The 24,294-nt window shown below is 39.7% G+C and overlaps 1 protein-coding gene across 1 annotated transcript in view; it reads left to right on the plus strand.

Moving 5' to 3' along the window:
* ARAP2 (ArfGAP with RhoGAP domain, ankyrin repeat and PH domain 2) overlaps positions 1–24,294 on the plus strand; it is a 196,585-nt gene that overhangs the window by 32,830 nt on the left and 139,461 nt on the right. Inside the window, exons 5-8 of the mRNA XM_073342319.1 lie at positions 2,664–2,752; positions 3,611–3,973; positions 10,370–10,439; positions 22,295–22,415. Of these exons, the coding sequence (XP_073198420.1) occupies positions 2,664–2,752; positions 3,611–3,973; positions 10,370–10,439; positions 22,295–22,415 (643 nt within the window). The remainder of the gene's footprint in view (positions 1–2,663; positions 2,753–3,610; positions 3,974–10,369; positions 10,440–22,294; positions 22,416–24,294) is intronic.

The raw sequence follows: 24,294 nt of genomic DNA on the forward strand, positions 1-24,294 counted from the left end.
GCTGCCCCAGGGCTGGGGCCAGAGGACTCCCCCCAGCCCTCTCCCTGCTGGCCGCACCTAGCTCCAGGGGAAGGGGCTCTCTCTCCCCCCTTGCCAGCAGGGAGCTCTGGGGCAGGGAGAGAATCCCACAGCAGCCCCAACTTGCTCCCCTCCCCAGTTCTCACCCACCTCCCTCCTCTCGAGGTCTCTGCTGCGTGGCCCTTTAGAGCTGCTGCATGGCTATTTATAGCCTGCTGTATGGCCCCTCAGCTTAGAGGGAATTTAACAAGCTGCACTTAGGGTCGATGGGAGCTGCCACTGGCTCACGGGCCTTGCAATGAAGAACACTGTCCTACAAAGGGCAATGTGGATCTCTTGGTAAACTGGGCGAGTTCAAACAAAATCTGCCTTAGTTCAACCAAATGTAAGGTTATATATCTAAGAACAAGGAATGCAGGCCACACCTACAGAATGGGCACTGTGTCCTGGAAAGTAGTGACTCTGAAAATGATTTAGGGCTCATAGTGGACAAGCAATGGAACATGAGCTTCCAGTGTGGTGCTGTGGCACAAAGGGCTAATGTGACCCCTGGATGTACAGATAAGGAGTAGGAACAAGGTAATTATTTTACCTCAGTATATGGCCCTCGTGAGACTGATACTGGAATTATGTGGACAGTTCTGGTGTTAACATTTTAAAAAGGATGTTGAAAAATTGGAGAGGATGCAAGAAAAAGTCACATGATTCAAAGTCTGGAAAAAATGTCTTATGGTTAATAATACCTCTGCAAGTATATAACTATATCTATATTTACATGAACTGAAGATAAGATCATGTGCTATTTGCCCCAAGTGGGAAGGGCAAGAAGTCACACAAATGACTTTTTAAGCTTGTTGCTCTCCCCTTCCACTATGTGTGGGAAAACCATTAAGGAGTTACAGCTGAGAGATGAGTCAACATGAGGGAACTGGGAATTCATGTGGCTGTCTGCCCTGAAGATTGACTGGGGATATTAAGAAAACCTGCCTGAGTTAAACCAGGAGGGAAGGCAGCAGATTGGACTGGAGACGTCTGAGAAGCTGCCTGAGCAAGAAATGGTTTTATGTATTTATTAAACCAGGGGTTGGCAACCTTTTGAGAAGTGGTGTGCCAAGTCTTCATTTATTTACTGTAATTTAAGGTTTCGTGTGCCAGGGACCGGCAGCTGGAACCCCAGACTGGCAGTGGGGGGGTGGCAGATGGAACCCCAGACTGGCAGCGGACTGAGCTGCTCAGCTCGCTGCCAGTCTGGGGTCCCGGCCCCTGCCAGCCGGGGTCCCAGCCACTGGCCCTGCTCAGCCCACTGCCTGCCTAGATGGATGGAACCCCAGGCCGGCAGCGAGCTGAGCAGCTCAGTCCGCTGCCAGCCTGGGGTTCCGTCCATCCAGGCAGGCAGTGGGCTGAGCGGGGCCGGCAGCTGGGACCCCGGCTGGCAGCAGAGTGCCACGAAAAATCAGCTCACATGCTGCAGGTTGCCGACCCCTGGATTAAACTATAGTACAATTCAAACAATCTTGTTTTAGAAGCTAGCTTTTAATTGGCATCCAATCTGAGGAGTCAGTTATATGTATGCTGGTGCACTCTGGACTTGCTCAGTTTATGGTTGTCCTGTCTCTTTCTGTTGTCGAGATACAGCCTTCAAATCTATGTTTGATGTAAAGCTTCTCCAAAAGCCCCCAACAACAGTAATGCTGGAAACTAAACCCTTCCTTTCCACCGCCATTTAGCTGGATATGAGTGCACTTCGAAGCTTAAATGGGTTCATTTATATGCTTTCGTCATAAATCAGGAGCATGTTGTGGGGTTTGTTTCTTTGTGTTCCAAAGGGCGTGGGAAACACAAGAAAACTGAATGTTAAAGCTATCCTAATGTAATAAAGGTGTCAGATCAGCTTTTGGAAATGCAAATGTTCCTAGAGCAATGTTAATGCTCATATGTTGTACATCTTGAATGTTTTGCGGTATACATTTCACAACAAACAGTAATAAGCTAAACATTTAGCTAGAAAAATTTAGAGAGAACACACTAGGTATATGTAGTATAGCTGTGTTCAGTATTACTGCAGGAATCTGAAAATAGCAGTGCTTCCCTTTCTTTCTTTAACTGAGCAGCCTTTTCTTGACAGTACACTAATGCAATTTTGCATTTAGAGAACAACTTCTGTCATGAAAGATAGGCCAAAGATACAAAATCATACACGCAGTTAAGCAATACATGACAGTTAAACTTGTGACATTAACCATAGAAAATGTTATTGCAGAAAAGATACTGTTGGTTATATTTCAAGATAATCAATTTTTTTGTCAATTTTTTGGGATTGCATTTTTTCTCTTATGTATGTGGATTAAATGTATTGTCTTTGGAGGCTGCCCAATAAATATTTAGCTGAAGTTTGTTTTTTAAATAGGGAAAAGTGAAAATTTGTGAAATACTTGCTTCCAAATAAAGACCAGATTATTTCAAGTATTTGAGATCAGCTGTGCTTATTTCGATTACTAAGAAGTGCTTAAATGTCATAGTGGCACCTTTACTACTGTGGGGTGTCATGTTCCTGATTTTATAGTTGCAAAAAGGTTGCATGTCATGTAGGTCATGTAGCAATCCAAACCAAATGCATGTCTCTATAATTAATTTTTTCTTTCCAGGAAATCTGTGGAAATGAATTCTTGGCTTTTGAAGAAAAAATGGAAGATAAAGAAGTGACTGAAGAGCATTGTCTTCATGATAAATCACGGTATTACTTATGAATTAAGGACAGGTTTAAACCTATTCTCACACCTGTCATCAACTTTTTTCTTGAAATACAGTAAAAATGGTTGACTTGCACCTCTGGGATCACAATCAGAATGGCATAATATATTTATGGCGATCTGACCCCTCTCTAGCATCAGTCTGAGGTTGTATTCTGTGACAATCTGGGAACATCAGTCCCCAGGTTCCTGAACTTTTGTTCAGACTTGGATTGATGTTGTTTGTATCACCTTGTTCTACTGGTGGTCCCTCCCATCAGACCAGGGAAATTGTGAACTTTATCTTAGATATCTTCTAGGGGGCCGTTGCCTGCATGCTACCTTCATCTCCCCTTCTTACCCAACAACACCAGTACTTACTCTTGGGGAGGGGCTGTGATACTTACCTGGCACTCCAGCCCCAATCTACAACATATGGGAGCTGTCCACTTATGCAAATTTCCCCATTGAGGATTTTAAAGGGTTGACCTGGTCTCACTTGGAAACAGAGACCAGGCCACAACCCCAAAGACAAGAATGGGTCCAGTATGCTGGGGACAATGAATTCCCTTTGAAGTTCTGAAAAAGTCATAGAATTGTAGGAGATTAGAGTTGGAAGAGACCTCAGGAAGTCATTCAGATCTCCTAATGAACCAATAACTGTTGTGTCACTGCTAAATATAGGGCATGGTAGGATTCATTCTTGGTCACAATTACAATAAATGTGGTTTGTTTCAGTGTAAGGTCTCTAACCTCATAGCAATTTAGAATGACTGTTCACGATAATTATTATTACTACAGTTTTATTTATGCAATGTACTTATTTAATAAACCAAGAGTAAAATTCTGTTGTTTTCTTCTAGTGTATTTAATATCCAGAAAGGAAAAGCATCATCTGAGGACCGTGTGAAAAATGAATTGGTATCTCAAGAGGATAAATTTATGTTACCAGAACAGCTTGCTAGTGAATCTGAATATACTACTGTGGAAGAATGTTCTCCATATTTAAGAACAAAAAAACATAAAGCCAAAAAGTATTCTTCATTCCCTAGTACGAACCGAAGCAGAAATCTGGAACACTCTGTTAAACAATCTATTTATTTTCCGTCATTCGGTGATAACCAAACTATCACCTCGAATGATTCAATAACACCCTATGCCTGTTTTTATGGATCATCATTAAAGAAGGTTAAAGCAGGGTGGTTGGATAAACTGTCACCTCAGGGGTATGTAGTATTTTCTATTATTATTTAATACATCTTATATGTTTGCATGTTATGAAAATTAGTTATATTAGTCTATAGTCCAAATAGTGGGTAATTATTTTCTTTTGGGAAAAAGTAGGGTTTATTGGGGAACAGAGGGAACAATAGTAATAAATATGGTATAGGTTTTTTCTTTTGAATTCTTTTCAATTTTCGAAGTAATGTTGCTCATTCCAGAGATTATTTAATAGGTGCACTTAAGGAAAGATAAGTTTTTAATGAAACAGTTAGCAAGCACTTATGAATTACAGGTTGTGAATTCTGCTATAAATTGTTATTGTGTCTTATCCTGAAACTTTTTAGAAAAGTTCTTCTTTGGACCACAATCAGAAATACAATGGACTCTGATGTTGTAGGATTCCATTTACCAGACTTGTTGTAGGTACATATAAAAATCGCTTCCTAGACTGGAGGCATTGCTGAGTTTCTCAGGCTTTTTGGTTCCAGTGCTGCCCTATCTTCTGATCTGATTCATAGACTTTTTTTAATTTATTTTTTTTTTTTAAAGTTCAGGAGGCACAATTTATTTTCTAGTCTAACCTTCTGCGAAGCAGGCACAAAAGAACATCATCCATCACCTGAAGCCCATAACTTCTTTGAGCTACAGCATGTTTTTTAGAAAGACATCTAGTCTTGATTTAAAGACCATAAAGGTTGGAGAATCCACTATATCCTAGTTAAAGTGTTCCAATAGTTAATTATCCTGTAAAAATTTGCAGCTTTTTTAATATGAATTTGACTAGGTTTATTTTTTGAATCATTGGATCTTTTTCCTTTTTATGCTATATTAAAGAGCCATCTGCTGTCAGCTAGCTTTTTCCCATGTATGTACTTGTAGACTCTAATCAGGTCACTTCTTAACCTTCTCTTCAGTAAGATAAACACATTAAACTTCTTTAGTTATTCACTTTAAGGCAGGTTTTCCAGACCTCTGATCATACTTGTATCTCTCTTCTGAACTTTCTTCCAATTTGTCCACACATTTTTTGAAATGTGGACACCAGAATGGGACACAATGTTCCAGTAATTCATATATTCCAAGGACAGAAGGGACCACTGAGATCATCTAGTCTGCTGGTTCCCAAATTTTAACAACTCACGAACCCCTTTCACTAAAATGTCAAGTCTCGTGAACCCCCTCCTAAAAATGAACATTTCCAGGGATTTTCTCCTTTACCTGAGTATAAATTAGAAAAGCAGTGATCCTGGAAATATAAAATTGTTTTTTATGACATGCTGATTACACATTGTGAATTATTATTATTTATCATGACAGTATCTTTATTACATTATGAAAACAGCAACACTCTTCCGAGATCTCACTTCTGTCGCTTGTATCACTTTGAATAATCCTGTTATACGACAAGGCTCCTATGTTTCATCAAGGAGTATCAGATGTGAACAGAGTAAACAGCATGCAGGGATTTAAAAAGCCGACTCAAATCAAGAATTCCTCCTACACAAGCATTCAGGTCTTGAGCAGTCCAGGCAAACCACACGCGTTACAATGAAGTTTAAACTTGTTTTTCATCATCATTTTTAAAACAATACGAGCTGCCTGTTTCACTTTAAAAACAGCAAAAAATATCCACCTCCCTTTCTTATAAGGGTTCTTGAAGTTTAAATCTCCTCTGTGTGATAGATATGCTGGCTTTGATCTGCTTTGCTCTTGGAAGTCCAGGGGCTCTGGGCTGCTGGCCCCGGCGTCCCTAGGGACAGCTCTGTCCGCCATTAGGGAATTTTTTCACGAGAACCCCCTGTAACATTTCGCAAACCTTAGGGGTTCACGAACCCCAGTTTGGGAACCACTGATCTAATCTGATCTCTTGTATAGCACAGGCCACAGAACTCCCTCCCTCCCCCAAAAGAAATCCCTACAGCAGAATTTATTTATTTATTTATTTTAAGGAAAAAACATCCAATTTTGATTTTAAAATTGTCAGTGATGGAGAATCCACCACAACCCATGGTAAATTGTTCCTATGGTTAATTACCCTCACTGTTTTAAAAACTCATGCCTTATTTCTAGTGTAAATTTGTCTAACTTCAAAGCCCAATCATTGGATCCTGTTATACCTTTCTCTGCTAGACTGAAGAGCTGACTATCAAATATTTGTTCCCATGTAGGTACTTATAGCCTGTAATCAAGTTGCCCCTTTACCTTCTCTTTGATAAATTGAATTGAGATCCTTGAGTCTATCAAGGATCTATCTGTAAGACATGTTTTCTAATCCTTTAATCATTCTCATGGCTGTCCTCTGAACTTACTATTTGCAAAAGATATCAAACAGGCCATAACATTAAATAGAGCTGCACAGAACACTTACGTTATAATTCATGTACTAGTGAACTGAGTCATTTGCCATATTTAAACTCCCAAGTATGTGTCCCACACTTTAGGAAAAGCTGTGTAACCAGATGCTAAATAGAACTTATACCCAGAGAATTCTATTTTATGTTCATTGCAAATCTGGTACATAAAATTAGAGCACAATTTTGCTCTCTCCAGTTAATTCTGTAAAAAAAATATAAAGCCACTCAGTTTACTTGGTATATAAAACTGAATTTCCTTTTTTCTCTGCACAGCATGTTGAGGTAGTACTTGTAGGATTTATTGACATTTTTAATGGAGACTGGATTTTACACTGGCCTTTTCAGGTTGAGAGCAGTTATGATTTATTGTTGTCATAAAATACAAGTTAGTTAATTAAACCAGAGCTGCTGCTATTTAATTAAAGTTTTGATAAACTCTCACAGTCTACTAATCTTAAAGCAGAGCACTCATTTAGCAGGAAGGGAAATAATGTTTGGGAAAAGAGATGTTAGAGAGGGGTCTCATTCTTGCTTAATTAACTGTTTAATAGGTTTTAGAATTGAAACTCATATACAGATAACTAATGGGCCGTCAACATTTTTAATGAACAGAATGGACTATTTCAGGTTCATGTAATTTTTTTTAAAGTGGTCTTTATATAGAGTTTATTATCTCCGTTTGCTCTTAATAATCAAAAATACACATCATGTTAAATCATTCCAGTTAATGATACATATATTTTTTTTAAATGTAATTTGTTTCATATATTGTACTTGATAGTCCATGGCCTTGAGTAGGTGCAAACTCTGGGAATAGGGGTGTGGGTAGTAAATGGCTTGTTGGTCATGTGAACTGTATCATGAAGTGTCCTTTTTGGGGGGATGGCAATAGGGTGACCAGATGTCCTGATTTTATAGGGACAGTCCTGATATTTGGGGCTTTTTCTTATATATATTTTTCTTATATATGCCTATTACCCCCAACCCCCGTCCTGATATTTCACATTTGGTATTTGGTCACCCTAGATGGTAATGAGCGAGTTGCTATAGGTTCTCAAACTTCTCTCTCGGGGCTCCAAGGCACCTAAAACCTTAACTCTGTCTCCTGGAGGAGCAGCCCATCCTTGATTCACTGTACCTTATGACTTCTGGGAGCATTGAAGATGGGACAGCAGCAAACCAAATTAGGGTTTTCAGGAACATTCTCACTTTAGCTGAGATGTCTAATGATAGAGGACTGAAGGGACAAGGGTGCAAATAATTGGCATGGACCTGAGTACATGTTTGCCTGAAACTAGTTCCTGAACCCATCTGGACTTCAGAACTTTTTCAGGAGTCCTAGTCTATTATTATTCCAGCTATTTATTCCTGTGGTTCGCATCTGAAAGAGGTTTTCTTTCCACTGTCTTTGTTTACTCTGCAATACTTCTCATGGTGAGCTCCCATTTTTCTTTAGATTAAGAATCTGATTTAGTATTCTTTGGGTGATATCAAACATTTTGATGAGAGATTGAATAAAGGAGTACTGAATGTTTTCAGAGACTTCTGTGGCTTTGGCATGTACATACATAACGTGCATTAATAATTCTGTAAAATGTACAATTGATTTGAGTAATAATGACTGAGGAGTTCATCTCGTGGTGGGTGCTGGAGTGGGGCAGGCTTTTAAAGGGATGCTATCAACATAAAGAAACACACACTAGTCTGAAATTCTTCTATCTGTTGTTACAAACACCTAAGTTTATCTAGAACAGTTTTGGGAGAAATGGTTGTTTCCTCAATTTGCTTATATTTTGCACTTGAACACTATATATTGAATTACATTGTTTGCCCTGTTTAGATGGTCCGTTTCCCCCTGTTTGTGTATGTCTAAACAGCAACATGGATGACAAAAAGATGTAGGGTGAAATCCTGATTCCATTGAAGTTGATGGGTGAAATCCCATTTATTTCAGTGGATCAGGAGTTTCTCATTTTAAAAAGCAGGAAAACGTGGCTGTAAAACTGCAGAGTTTCAGAAGTAGTGTGCAACACTGATTTTAACAGTTTTTTTATATTACTGAAGATAGTTTCTCATGAACCCTTGCAGTCTATTATTGTTTATAAACAACAGAAATTGAATGTACAGACACAGATATTGGTTGTCAGATCCCTCCACTAAAGAATGACTTGCCACCCATTCTCTGAAGTTCACCTGGGGACCGATGACAAAATATTTTAGCTGATCAGAACCATCGTGACTGATCATAAGGAGATAAATAGTGTTAAACATCAATGTTCCAGGCCATTTAAGGCTTTGTAGATGATCAACAACAACGGAACCAGACACTTATCTCAGCCTTTTCCATGTGATTAGTAGGCAATGGCATTTTGCATCAGTCCGAGCTTTTGATGTATCTTAAATGGTAGATTCAGACTGGAAGTTGTTAGGGGGCTTATTCCTTCACCCACTTACTTCCCTGGTCCTTCTCGCATGAACAGAGAGCAACAATACCCGAAGTCCAAAGGTGCAAACAATTCGATGTTTATTGGGGTGAACTTCCAGCAAGCATGATTTCAGTTTCCTTCCTTAGTGTCCTCCTTCCCAGCTCTGACACCACAGAGCATTACACCTGTGTCCCTGTTCCCACTCCTGCCCTTAGCCAAACATGATTCCAATTTCCCAACCCCCACTCTCTGTTCCCATTTCCCCCCCCACACACCCACCCACTTCCTGATTGACTATATAGTAAAACTTGAGTTCTGCTTAGCTATACCTTAACCAATCATTTTCCTGAAAATTTAACTAACCAATGCTAACATATTGTAACATGATTATGTAACCAATTATATCCCACCACCTTAATTAGTGTACACCCAGCAAAATTAATTATACAGCAGACAGGGACAATCACAGAACCAGACAGAGATTATACAGACAAACAATGGGGAAATGGGGACTACATAGATAGAACAAACACAGAAATGAGGATTTCACATCCAGGCTATTGATAAGTGAGTTCTTGCCAGACAGGATGCTATCAAACTAAGTTTCCTTTTACATCTTCTAGGCACTTCCTTTTCTCTGGAGGTGATAGGCACTATCAGGACAGGATTGTATTCCTAACAGCCCAAATAGCACCTTATTTTAATGTGACTAGTTTGGAATGTGAGGAGGTGACTGGTCGCTTCCCAGCTTATGGCTACCTCTGTTGCTTAGCCAAAGGCCTTAGCCTAAGAACAGGGCCTCAGACTGTCACAATAAGAGAAGGACCTTACACTGGCAGACAGTGATTTTGATTCTTTCTTTTATACCTCTAACTAGCCAAGTGATAAGAATACACCTAAATTCTTAGAGTATAGGCCTTTACAGACAGGCCTGAATCTATATCCTAACAGAAGTGATGGAGGCAAAATTTCTTTGGCAGAGTCCATGTTGCAGAGGAAGGATTATAGTCTCTTGGCTTGCTGAAGATGGTGGTAAACACTCTGGGGGTATTTTATCAGCACCTCTGGGCTGTGGTAGAGTGTGGCTTATGCTCTTGAGTGGTGGTTTCTTAGCTTCCTATCCCACTAGTGGAATGTACTGACGTGGAAGTACAAGTAGACTTAGTCTGCAGGGTAGGGAGATGGGATGTGAGAGAAAAGATCTTAGTTCTTCCAGATCCCCTGTGTGTTTAAACTTCATTGCCTACTAAGTTGTAAAAGTAAATTACTAAAAGTGTTTCAGTTTTTATTTGTTAATATTATCAATATAACCAAAAAAGGTGGTCGTGATGGGGAAGATTACGTTGATAAAAATATGAAATATATCATAAATAAATTGGCAACACCGCACCTAAATAATAGCGATCATTCTTTTTTCTTGTATCTGAAACCAATATTTTATAATATTGAAAACATAATGTGGCTGAACTGAAAAATTAAACTTCTAATTTTGTAAATGTTTAGGCCTAAATACTGTTAGGCATGCTTCCACTTTTCCTATTGTTCTCGATTTGAAAAGTTCCCAGTGGTACTAACTTGTTTATATAATCATTTAAAATACTTAATTTTTAATTTACAGAAAACGTATGTTTCAGAAGCGCTGGGTTAAGTTTGATGGAGACAGTATTTCTTATTACAATAATGATAAGGTAAGCACCTCTTTGTGTGTGTGTGTTTTTAAATAAGTATGTTTTGGTGTCCTTCAGTTTAACTGGAAAGGTAAAGTGTAGATGAGCTATGCTGTAACATAAAAGAATTAGTATTTGTTTATAACTTGTTTCTAAATAGTATTTTCACTTGCAAAATATTAGGATGTGACACTATATTAAATGTTGAAGATACTATTGGGATCTTCAGCTAATATTCCTTTTTTTCTTATCTCCTTCCTGACCTTTCCAGAGAGGTATCCTCAGAACTTCTGCTTTTTTTGTAGGAGACATATGTACTGCAGAAAATCTGGAAAACGGAACAAGATCATGTAAACTATGCTGTGGGATCACGCAAGCCATGCTATTTAGCCGATGACAGTGACTTTTGTTTTCACTTGTCATGGCAAGCTGAGCATGATGGAATTACTGATAAGCTTGAAAAAAGGATTGAATTTGGCACACATTCTCTTCATTAGTCAGTGTGGTTTCTGTTCCTGATTTTAACTTTCTTCTGGGAATCACCATATTGGACAAGACTGACTAGCTTTTATCTGAATTGGCTTGTATATAAAGCCAATGGTATTCTACACTGTATAGTGCTATGGAATTGGGGAGTGGAAAGAATTTCTTCCTGACCCCCACTGGCTATTGGCTTATACTTCCAAACCTGAGAATTGATGGCTGCTAAACTTTTGCCACAGTTAGTGTAAATGAAGCAGCTCTTGCTACTCCCTCTACTGTTTTGTGTGTGTGTGTGTGTGTGTGAGATCTTGTGTTGAAAAATCTTATTAAACTATATGTCTTGGCAACTGTGAATTCCTTAGGTAACTTATCTTTTGATATATGTTGTCCAAAATAAGTTTTTACCCATTTTAAATTAGTTGCATCAGCTTTTCATCAAAAGGCTTCTTGTTCCTTGTTGAAAATTGGTTATATAGGAGTTTTATGTAACGATTCTCTCTACTATTCTTCCAGATCACTGCTAAATATATTGAACACTATCAGTTCCAGGACTCATCCCCTGGATACCTAGATATTTTGTTGCTGAAAATTGGCCATTTATTCCTGCTCTTTGCTTCCTATCTCTCAAGCAGTATTCACCCACAACAGGACTCTACCTCTTGCCCTATGGTTCACAAGATCCTGAGCTTCTTTTAAGTAGAAGAAAATGAACTGAACTAAACTCCAGATCAAGACACGTGTGTGTGTATGTGTGTTGGGGTTGAGAGTGTGTGGATATGAGTTTATTTGAAACATCGAGAGCATTTCCTGGCAAAGAAACAATAGGAGTGCCTGGCTAAAACAAAAGGTGCTAAAACTGACTTTATTATAGATTATTGAGCCATACATCTGAACTAGGTAAAATAATTAAAAAGATCACTGAAGATAAATGCTTGGGATGAGAGCATCCCTGCTACCTCAGCCCCTACTGCATTTGGTGCAGGAATGGGAGAAGCCAGTCACAAGGATGCCTTCTGAGGACCCCTCTCAAACCCCAGCATAGGTGGGAATGTGTTTTGAGGAACAGAGCAATAAGAACCCTATAAAAGCCTGACTTAACATGTTCTTAGCCCCCTCTTCTTCTCACCGTTGGATTAGGAGAGCGTGTTTTTGGTGGATAAATATGTGACTTGGCCACGTGACATAGTAATACTTATGCGGATAATTGCAGAGCCTGCAGATCTCTCCGAACTGCACTAAATATCTTGACAACAAGGAGTCCAGTGGCACCTTACAGACTAACAGATTTATTTGGGCATGAGCTTTCATGGGTAGAAAACCCCACTTCTTCAGATGCATGGAGTGAAAATTACAGATGCAGGCATAAATATACTAACACATGAAGAGAAGGGAGTTTCCTTACAAGTGGAGAACCACTGTTAACAAAGCCAATTCGGTCAGGGTGGATGTGGTCCACTCCCAATAATTGATGAGGAGGTGTCAATACCGAGAGGGAAAATTGCTTTTGTAGTGAGCCAGCCACTCCCAGTCCCTGTTCAAGCACAAATTAATGTGTTAAATTTGCAAATGAATTGTAGCTCTGCAGTTTCTCTTTGAAGTCCGTTCTTAAGAACATAAGAATGACCATACTGGATCACACCAAAGATCCATCCAGCCCAGTATCCTGTCTACCAACAGTGCCCAATGCCAGGTGCCCCAGAGGGAGTGAACTTAACAGATAATCATCAAGTGATCTCTCCTGCCATCCATCTCCACCCTCTGACAAACAGAGGCTAGGGACACCATTCCTTACCCATTCTGGCTAATAGCCATTAATGGACTTAACCTCCATCAATTTATCCAGTTCTCTTTTAAACCCTGTTATAGTCCTAGCCTTCACAACCTCCTCAGGCAAGGAGTTCCACAGGCTGACTGTGCGCTGAGTGAAGAACTTCCTTTTATTTGTTTTAAACCTGCTATCCATTAATTTCATTTGGTGGCCCCTCATTCTTATGTTATGGGAACAAGTAAATAACTTTTTCCTTATTCACTTTCTCCACACCACTCATGATTTTATATACTAAGCGGAGATATATCATATCTCCGCTTAGTCTCCTTTTTTCCAGGCTGAAAAGTCCTAGCCTCTTTAATCTCTCCTCATATGGGATCTGTTCCAAACCCCTAATCATTTTAGTTGCCCTTTTCTGAACCTTTTGTAATGCCAGTATATCTTTTTTGAGATGAGGGGTCTACATCTGTACGCAGTATTCAAGGTGTGGGCAATACCATGGTTTTATATAAGGGCAATAAGATATTCTCTGTCTTATTCTCTCTCCCTTTTTTTTAATGATTCCTAACATCCCGTTTGCTTTTTTGACTGCCGCTGCACACTGCGTGGACGTCTTCAGAGAACTATCGACGATGACTCAAGATCTTTTTCCTGATTAGTTGTAGCTAAATTAGCCCCCATCATATTTTGTGTATAGTTGGGATTATTTTTTCCAATGTGTATTACTTTACATTTATCCACATTAAATTTCATTTGCCATTTTGTTGCCCAATCGCTTAGTTTTGTGAGACTTTTTGAAGTTCTTCACAGTCTGCTTTGGTCTTAACTATCTTGAACAGTTTAGTATCATCTGCAAACTTTGCTATCTTACTGTTTACTCCTTTCTCCGGATTGCTTATGAATAAGTTGAATAGGATAGGTCCTAGGACTGACCGTTGGGGAACACCACTAGTTACCCCTCTCCGTTCTGAAAATTTACCATTTATTCCTACCCTTTGTTCCCTGTGTTTTAACCAGTTCTCAATCCATGAAAGGATCTTCCCTCTTACACCATGACAACTTAATTTATGTAAGAGCCTTTGGTGAGGGACCTTGTCAACGGCTTTCTGTAAATCTAAGTACACTATGTCCACTGCATTCCCCCTTGTCCACATGTTTGTTGACCCCCTCAAAGAACTCCAAGAGATTAGTAAGACATGATCTCCCTTTACAGAAGATTTTAAAGTTTTTTTTGTTGAAGGATGGCTACTTTTAAATCTGTTATTGAATGTCCAGGGAGACTGAAGTCTTCTCCTGCTGGTTTTTGTATATTCCCATTTGTGATGTCTGATTTGTGTCCATTTATTCTTTTACATAGAGACTGTCCGGTTTGGCCAATGTACATGGCAGATGGATATTGCTGGCACATGATGTTATATATCACATTAGTACATGTGCCAGTACATTTATGCCTGCATCTGTAATTTTCACTCCATACATCTGAAGAAGTGGAGTTTTTTACCCATGAAAGCTTATGCCCAAATAAATCTATTAGTCTTTAAGGTGCCACCAGACCCCTCGTTGTTTCTGTGGATACAGACTAACACGACTACCACTCTGAGAAATATGTTGAGACATTTGATAATTATAATTCGGGGAAAGCGATTTAGATTTAGGATTTAATAGACAAATCCCTAAATTCTCATGTTGGGGCCACAGAGTTCTAAGTTGGGGCATGTGGGTGGCCTTCCATTCTACTCTATATAGGTTCTTACCCGCGCTAACCACTGAAGTATCCGAATGCCTTCCAGTAGTGTGTTGAGCATTATATTATAAGATCTGCCATGTGTTCCATCGTCTCATCAGGGAGAGAATTATGTGTGTAGGTATCCACTCATTATACTCCACACCTGAGCATAGCCATTATATGAACAACATACCCCCATATCTCAATGTCTGTACTTGGAGATTATGTATTCCTTATGCCACCCATTCCTAAACCGAATTTCACACCCCTTGACAATTTGTACCTTATTCCCTGATAACCAGAAACTTCTATGCTTAAACTCTGTACTGTTTTCTTTTTACTTCAACATCATCTTAATACAATTATTATTTCTGGTAAGGTTTTGTTTTGAGATTTAACTGCAGGCTGAGGATAACAGTGATAAAATGCAGTGTTTTATTGCCTGTAAATCTACAAGTCACTTTTAATAATTATTCCTTTATTTTAAAAATGATCTGAAGAGTCTGTGTATATATAGAGTCTTATCTTCATGGTGGTGTTAACTAGAGTGTGGATAACTCAAACTAACACCTCCCAAGTTAACATAGCTTGGCTGAGAACAATCACACTTCAAAACAACACTCAAGAAACGCAGAATGAATTTTATTAGCTGCACAGAGTAGCTGCATTTCTCGTTCCAGAGGACTTGAGGTTTAATCCATACCCCTGACAAGACAGCTCGCTCAAGTTTAAAGCACCACTTAACTTGAGCTAGAGATTTTTGACAGGTGTTGGGTTTGGGGAAACGCACGAGTTATACCTGGAGCCGACACTGCAGTGAAGACAAGTGTTCAGTGTGCTCCTCTGTGCAACATCTTCAGAAATCAGGTTCTACTCTGACAGAGAATGTTTTCTTTATTTTAAATGTCTAGTTTCGTACTGTTTTTCACAAATACTAACACACATTAATAATAAGTGAATCCATATTGTGAGGTGCCGACTAACCAGTTTTATGTTGCTACTGCTAGTCCTTGGCAGCTTTTAACTACAAGTGGTATTCACAGAGGTGTACTAACACTGGGTAGATGCTGAGAAGTTTAAAAATATTTCTGTATTTTAGCTTGGAAAACTACATATTTTAGTTAATTCAGAACTTGCAGAAAGTGAAGGAGTGAGAAGGAGAAGTTTGCCAAATGGCAAATAAGTTAAAAGAAAAATAAAGGTGGGGGGGAGCAAGGGAGTTGTATGTGTGACACTCCCCCCACACTTATATTCAGTCCTTCTGAGCAGCAGGGTCTTACTGAGTTTTCGGAACCACTTTTCTCTGACCTTGTTCTGCAGTATTAAACCAGTAGAGTGGCTCTCTTTTAATAAAAGGAGTACTTGTGGCACCTTAGAGACTAACCAATTTATTTGAGCATAAGCTTTCGTGAGCTACAGAAGTGAGCTGTAGCTCACGAAAGCTTATGCTCAAATAAATTGGTTAGTCTCTAAGGTGCCACAAGTACTCCTGTTCTTTTTGCGAATACAGACTAACACGGCTGCTACTCTGAAACCTGTCTCTTTTAATAAGTACACATTTTTCTTTCTCTCATACCCGAATATAATATATTAAGAAAAATGTCCAATTTCCTGCAAACAGTCATTGACCTTGATACTGTTCTTCACTGAGCCACTGATGCTATTAATTTCTTATACATACATAGGCTTGAGCAAGCTAGTGTGGTGAGAGCAACATCCTGTGTGGTTACATCTTTAACTGAGTGTGGTTAAGCGGAGAGAGTTTTATAAAAGGAAAATGTAATCTGAGGCTGCTTTTCAACGACCAAATCTGCATGTTTTTTTGTCTCAATGTGCTGTCTGTTTTTTTACATAAGGAACTCCAATTCTACAAAACCTCCTGCTGATAATAGTTCATCTTAACTAATTAGCCTCTCACAGTTTGTATGGTAACTTCCAACTTATCTGTGTGTGTGTGTGTATGTATGTGTCTCTATATATCTATCTCTCTCTCTTACTGTATGTTCCATTTTATGTATCTGATGAACTGAGCCGTAGCCCACGAAAGCTTATGCTCTAATAAATTTGTTAGTCTCTAAGGTGCCGCAAGTACTCCTGTTCTTTTTGCGGATACAGACTAACACGGCTGCTACTCTGAAACCAAAATTATAGTAAAGGAAAAATGTTGGTATGGTAAGGTTATCATTTCAAGTGTGTGAGGAGCTGGGCCATAGTAATTAGAGCTGTATTGAAAACAGTAAATCCATTTCGTGTATGATTTCAGAATCTGATTTCATTTATATTTGGAATGAAAACAAAAAAGGTAGAAATTATATGCAAGACAGAATGCTTATTATTATTATTATTTATTATTATTGAAAAGTCAAAATGGTTTGTTTTGATAATTTTGAAACAAAATTCTGACTACTGGCCTGAAGGAGAGCTGGCAGAACTGGCTCCTGGGGGTCTGGTCTGCTGAAGAGCCAGGAGCCTGGAAGGCAGGGCCCCCAGCAATTCTCCAGGTTGGCTTTTTAGGAAATGGCCAGGCAAGCTGTCAGGCAACCAGTGAAGGTTCTGTCAGAGCTGTGTGTGGGTTCTGTCAGACCTAAATCACAATCAGACCACCTCCACAAAAAGGCTAGATTTTGGTGAATCTGCCCTCTCTGACAGAAAACCATTCTATCTGAGAACTTCTGACCGGTTGTGATATTACTATGGGTACTTCTGGTGGGAAAGGAAATAGCTAAATCTTTCTTGTCTGATTGCTTATCTAGAAAGGTTTGTGAGTGGCTCGGAAATCATCCTGGTCAGAAAGGATTTTTTTTAATACTCAACGTTTATTTCCTGTGCATGAGAGGTAGCTATTGACAAATGATTGATAAACTATTCCAGTTCCATTGTATTTACAATATATGCAGAATGAAGCTGGGTGTTAAGTAGTGTTGGTTTTGCACCATGCTAAAGCTTTACTTTTCACTTTCCTATCGGCTGCTACATGCGCAGAATTTGTCATTGTTCCAGCAAACTTTGTGTTTATCCACCCTCCAACACAGTTTGCATTCCCCTATCTAGAAGCCAGATGAGCAAGCTCAATTCCCTTAGTCCATTGTGGACTTTTAGTCTTTGTGTAGGGGCTTCTCATGCTGTACAAAAGCGTCTCTTCCTCTCAGATGTAAAAGTTCAAGTAATTGCTGTTACATTAACTTCCTTAGAGATTTAAAAATACCCCGTTAGTTTTTGTTAAATGTGTCAATCTTCTAGTGAAAGAATGAAGGTGAGCTTTCAGCTGAGGCAGTCTGTAATAACTTTAGTGTTGGGATATTCTTCCTGTATTGGGTGAGTGTTAAAGTTAGTCATTTGCTCTTTCTGCTCCCTCAAATTCAGGTGAATAGATAAAACCCAAGCATAACAAGTCTAAATTCAATGTCATGACCATGAGTGTGTGCGTGTTTACCTTTCAACTGTGGTAGTCCACTTCAACTCATGAGTGGAAATAGCATAAGGTTGAGGGTGGGGTAAATGCAGCTCAAGTAAGCTGTGTGATATAATCTTGTATCACATCTAAGTCACAGGAGTCATAAGTGTGAGGGGTGTTCTAGGTAACTTGTGGCAGAGAGAAAAGAAGCATCTGTGCGATGTTAGTTTGCTATTGGTTGTGCTGCTCCTGCTCACATTTGTCCATCTTCACCTGCAAACACCTAATAGCTATATTTTCCAAATGTGTTGAGGTGAAAAAGGGGCTGGTTATGCCCACGAGGCATAAAGGCCTGGGGAGATACAATGGTGTGAGACCTATGTAAGTGTGCATAAAAAGAATAGTTTAGTGCATAGGGCACTGGACTGGGATTCTAAAGTTATGGGGTCAATTGCTTGCTCAGTCAAAGACTTCCTGTGAAACCTTGGGCAAGCCGCTTCTTTATCTACTCTGTGTTCAATTCCCCATATTTAAAAGTGGGGATTATATTTCCCAAACTCACAGGGGTTTGTGATGATAAAATCCAATACAGATTGTCAGGTACTCTGAAATTATGGTAGTGAGGTCCATATAAATATCTGGAGTGATAGATTTCAGCAGGATTTGTATATTGTCCAGCATATGTACATTTCTGCTATGCAACTAAATAGATTAACAGTGTTTTGATTTATAAAATTTTACAGTAAGACAACTGCATGGCACTCCAGGGCCTTTGACATAAAATACAAAAAAACAATAAACTGAAAGTAGTAGCTAACCCCACCAGCAGCCCCAACACAACTAGGCCCACACAAGACTCTCTGCTCCCAATGCTGTCCTTTGCAATCCCTTCCTGTGCCCTCCTCCCTAAGGGCATTGTAAACCTGGATCTGTGCATCTGGACTCGGGGTGTTCAATCCCATGCTTTAATGTCCACTCTGCATTGGGTTTACAATTGCTGGGCCTGGGTGTTTCAGCCATGCAAACGCTGCACTAGCCAAACCTTTTGATTTGGTTCTGAGGCTTGAGCTATGCCTTTGCTGTAAAGTGATAGGGCTGGGACCCAAGTCTCAGCAGGCCTTGGACTCAGACCCACCTCCCAGCAGGGGCCTAAGCCCTTAGTCCTGAGTACTTGCTGAGCTGAATCAGACGTGCGGATGGTAGGGGGGTTGGGCTCAAACCTGAATCTGGGTTTACGTTGCAGTGTAGATATACCCTAAAAGTCTGAGTAAATAGACGCTCCTTGTCGTATGCTCCGTCTGTCAAAAGACCTGGACTCTTTTAGATAAAGGAGGGGAAACATTCCAAAGTAGAAGGCTGGTGATGGAGAACATTCTACCACTTCCCTCCTTTGTTTTTTTTTTTTTTTTTTTGAGGGGGCTGTAGTATGAGAGCCATTGTTGATTGCAATTCTGGCAGCATGGAACATGGGGGCAGAGAGTCTCCCACGTAGGACGGCTTATAACACGCATCTAAGGTTACCAACAAAATAACTAACGTAAACATAAAGGATGAGATGAATATTTTTATTTTATTTTATGGCTAGTTGGAGGGGATGGTTTTAACTGTGAGCTGCAGTGGTGAGAGGAAATGTAACATTTTAGTAATTTCTAGTTGCAGAACTCTTTCCATCATCAGCCTGTCTTTTCTTGTATTTAGACCAAGTGCAAGAACTTTCAGTCCCCAAGTCAATAGGAATAGATGTCTCTAATCTCTAATCTGCCAGTAAAAAACATAGTCTTACAGCAGCTGTGTAGCTAGTCATAGCTAAAGCACCAGTTCTGGTAACTAGGGTTACCAAAGTCTTTCCATTTATAAATTCCTGTTCCAAGTTCCTTAGAAGTTCCTAAATGTGACCTTCATTAAAATTTTCCAGGTCTGTTCTCTGCCCTGAAGAGGTGTACATTTTCAATTTTGGCAAAATGCATTTTGTGTTTCTTGGTCCCTATGTCCAAAATGTGTTACCTGTCGGGGAGAGGAGAGAAACAGAGTACAAAGAAAAGAGGTGTATTGTTTTGTTAGTTTAGCAAATACTATGAAATAAGAATAGTTGTTGGTTGTATTAGCAATCTGATAGAGTAATGCTGCAACAGTACCCAGCATAGCCAGTAGATGCCTGCAAACACCAGAAGATAATTATATCTGAGTGCCTTTAGAAAGGGTATCTGCTATTGGAATTTGTTACCTTATGGTTCTATTTTGTGAAAGGTAAAAATACCTTTAATGCTGCTCCCAATTTTTTCTGACAAATGAATATCTACTGTGTTAACATCCCTTTTCAAAGAGAATATAGCCTTACTGATATGTTTTTCTTTATTTCATTGTGCTGACACACTAAGATTAAATTACAAAAACAGGCGTTCTTCACATAGTTGTAGAAGTGTTCGCTTGAAATAAAATGCATCATTTTTATTGCATCATTATATTTTCGCTATATTGCAATTGTCCAAACAGCTTTAATTGAATATATATGTATTTAAAAGGGAAAAATGTGAGACATGTAGGATGTCTTTACCTAGATCAGTAATACAGTGATAGGATGTCTTTACCTAGATCAGTAATACAGTGAATAAATAGAAAATCTATTCAGTGGGCGCTCAGCATTTAACCTTAAAAATGATACATTGAGTACAGACATAGAGGATAATTTTATTATAAAAAGATCTAGGTGGAAAATTATTGTAACTAGGATTTTTTGGGGGAAAGTGATTGAACCCTTTCCAGTCAGAAATATGTTGCTTTCTCACTTGCTAAATCCCAGTAGCATATTTGGGTTCTAATCAGAAGGCAGGCTGACCCAAGCATAGTGAGGTTCAAAAAGACCCAAGCTCTGAAGCTAAGCTGGTTTGCAGAAGTCCATTCTAGATCAGGGTGGGCAAACTACGGCCCGCAGGCTGGATGCGGCCTGCCAGCCATTTTAAGCCAGCCTTCAAGCTCCCGCTAGGGAGCAGGGTCTGGGGCTTGCCCCGCTCCAGATGGGGAGCAGGGGCTGTTCCACGTGGCTTGCGGAAGCAGCAGCATGGCCCCGCTCCGGCACTCCATCTAGGGAGCAGGGTTGGAGGCTGCTCCACAAGGCTCCCAGAAGATGCGGCATGGCCCCCCTCTGGGTCCTGTGCACTCCAATGGCCCCCTCCAGCACTCCAACAGGGAAGGGACATGCCACTACTTCCGGGAGCCGCTTGAGATAAGCACCACCCGAAGCCTGCACCCCTGAGCCTCACCCCACACCTCAACACCCTGCCTCAGCTCTGATCCCTCTCCTGCCCTCTGAACCCCTCTTATACCCCAACCCCCTCATCTCCAGTCTGCATCCACCCTCCCCCCGCATCCCACTCCCCCACCTCAGCCCAGAGCCCCCTTCTGCACCCTGAACTCCTCATTTCTGGCCCCACCCCAGAGCCCGCATCCCCAACCAGAGCCTTCACCCTCTCCAACACCCCAACCCCAATTTTGTAAGCATTCATGGCCCACCATACAATTTCTATTCCCAGATGTGTCCCTCGGGCCAGAAAGTTTGCCCATGCCTGTTCTAGATACAACTATCCTATCTGATTTTCCTGCATTTGCTCTCTCTCTGTGTCTCTCTCTCTCTCACACACACATATTGGAACTTGAATACCTGTGCTCCATGGTCCCATTGGTGTAAGGGATGGCTTGAGCTGTTTGATTAGGGGTTTTTTGTTTTGTTTTAAAGTCATGCTAAACTGTGGTAGGCTTTCTCCCTCCCCCACCTCTATTTTGGGCCGTTTTGGAGCCAGAGACTTCCACCCCCACCAAATCAGAAGTATTAGGAATCCCAGACATTTTGCCATGTTATTGAGAAGAGAATATCTGAGCTTGCAGGGAGATTCCCTGTTCTTCGTTCTTTTGTTACTATTCTGCGGTATGGTGCCTCCTATCTCTGTCTCCATTCCAATCCCAGGCTAAAGGTAAAATCTATGCATCTCCTGTTCTCACTGACCAACTATGTGGAAAATACTTTCCTGGTGTTATGACATCTGGGGAGAAAGCTGACGGCTGCTGAAAAAGTTCCCTGACACTGTTCAGTGAGTCATGTTTATCTGTGTAGCTGATGTTTCCTGAAGTTGCAGCGATAGGCAAGACTGGTAAAACTAGGGTAAATTACAGTTGTCTACTGTCAGGCTGCCAGTGGCATTTTGGAATACAGAGTTTCATGTAATTGGAGTTCATAAAATGTGGTTTTACTGTATATTGGATAATGTACCTGCATGGAGTCAGATTCCTTCTGAGAAGGGGGCAGGTGAGGGTAGCGACCTAAGGGTGAAATTGGTGTTATGTAGCAAATTCTGAGGGGGCAGAAGTTCTTTGGTAATCAATATGACTTATCAATAATGCAGTAGACTGAATTAATATGTGAACTTAACAAGCATAATGGCATACATCTGAGTTGAACTACCTACAATTTTATGAAGTCATAGTAACTATTTCTATTGTTTTTGATATAGGAAATTTACTCTAAGGGAATAATCCTGCTCTCTGCGATCGCTACAGTCAGAATCCATGGGGAAAATAAATTTGAAGTTGTCACAGCTCATAGGACTTTTGTCTTCCGAGTTGAAAAGGAAGGTAAGCAGAGCACATATTTAAATACCAATTGCTAGCAGATAGTATTGGTGGCTATAGGTAAATAACATTCCTAAAATCAGTGTTTTTGTATGCATGTTATCACACTTCCAGCAAGATCACTGGGATCCAGCTATCTTGGGCTCATATGTTGTAGGTTTTTGTGACAGAACTTTATTCCATACCCCATGGATAGGTTACCTCCCAACTACAGTCTTATGATTCCAAAGTTAGTCTAAAGGCCAAGTCTTTGAGTCCTCTGTGCAGTTCAGCCCGAGGACTATTTGACAGAGGTTGTCTTAGCCTGAATTTTTCATTCACTAGAACCAAGTGCCTTTCCCATAGCCCAAACTGTCTGTATTAAAGGCCTACTTTCTTAAAGCAAATTTGTGCTTTAATCACATCTGCTGGAACATGCAGATTGTTTTATATTGTTTGAGGGACTTAATTTATAGAAATCCCAGTTTAAAGTACTGTATTGGTTAGAAAAAAATAAAGGGTATTTTCCAGCAGGTTGTGTGTGTGTGTGTGTGTGTGTATTTTTTTTTTTTTTGAGATGGCATAAAGCAAAATTTTTCTGGGTATTCTTTAACATTTATTAGAGCTACTTACAATCCCTGTACTCTCAGACACCTGTTCTGAGTGAGTGTTCAGTATAAAAATGACAAAGAGCAAAGTGAAGTTGATGGCTTGGATGTGGAGATCGAAGAAATCTGGCTTGGGTTTTCTGGTAGATTATATTTAATGTCAAATGTGCAGTGTTTCCAATGAGCGTTTTTTGATAGTGAATAAGGTTAAATTTAAACTAGAGGCCATAGTAATTTCTTGTAGATTTTTTTTTTTTATCATCAACCTGTAGAGTATTATGCAAAATCATTACCAAAAAGTGTGTATAGCTTGACAGGTTTCAGAGTAACAGCCGTGTTAGTCTGTATTCGCAAAAAGAAAAGGAGTACTTGTGGCACCTTAGAGACTAATCAATTTATTGAGCATAAGCTTTCGTGAGCTACAGCTCACTTCATCGGATGCATACTGTGGAAACTGCAGAAGACATTATATACACAGAGACCATGAAACAATACCTCCTCCCACCCCACTCTCCTGCTGGTAATAGCTTATCTAAAGTGATCGCTCTCCTTACAATGTGTATGATAATCAAGTTGGGCCATTCCATAAAAATGGAATATTAATTAGAATATATTTATTTATTTATTCACAGCAGTGTACACTGGCACCAGTATAGTTAAAAGCCTGTCAGCATTTCCATTATCAACTCCGATTTTTATGGGGTTATGGCTTGGCTATAAACATTTGCTGTAGGCTATAATTTTGAGTGCAGTATCCCAGCCTGTGGAAAAAAATCCTTACCAGGTTTGGCTCAAATCATTTCAGGCATTTTTACATTGTTGGCTGGCTTAAAAATAGGTCTGCAATTTTTTTAAAAAGATGTTTTTTGGTTTTTTAACTGTTGCTCAACAATATTTTCATTGTAACATGAAACTTTGTAGGGCCATAATCTGCTTTATGTACCAATGCCTTTGGATAATGAAAAAACAGCATCAACTATTAATTTTTATTTACAAGCTTTTTAAAGTGTTCCTCTGTGTGCCCTATGACAAACCTTTTATATGGGTTACAAATTGTATTTTTCTTAAATGTGCAGTTCTCCCTTGACAGAACAGCCAGCTTAGGCAGCTGTTGATTTACTGTTCTAAGTAGGTTTGGGACAAATAATATGGTACGTACCAATAACTAGAGCCATTTGAAGTATTCAGTAATTTATACACCCAATTTACCTTTCCTGTGTATGCACAAACTGTTCTTGAACCAATCACAACTTGCGTGAATTTGTTCATGGCTGAAAAATATTCAGGGGATATTT

The sequence above is a fragment of the Lepidochelys kempii genome, chromosome 4 (genome assembly GCF_965140285.1).
Source record: "Lepidochelys kempii isolate rLepKem1 chromosome 4, rLepKem1.hap1, whole genome shotgun sequence".
Taxonomy (NCBI): Eukaryota; Metazoa; Chordata; order Testudines; family Cheloniidae; genus Lepidochelys; species Lepidochelys kempii.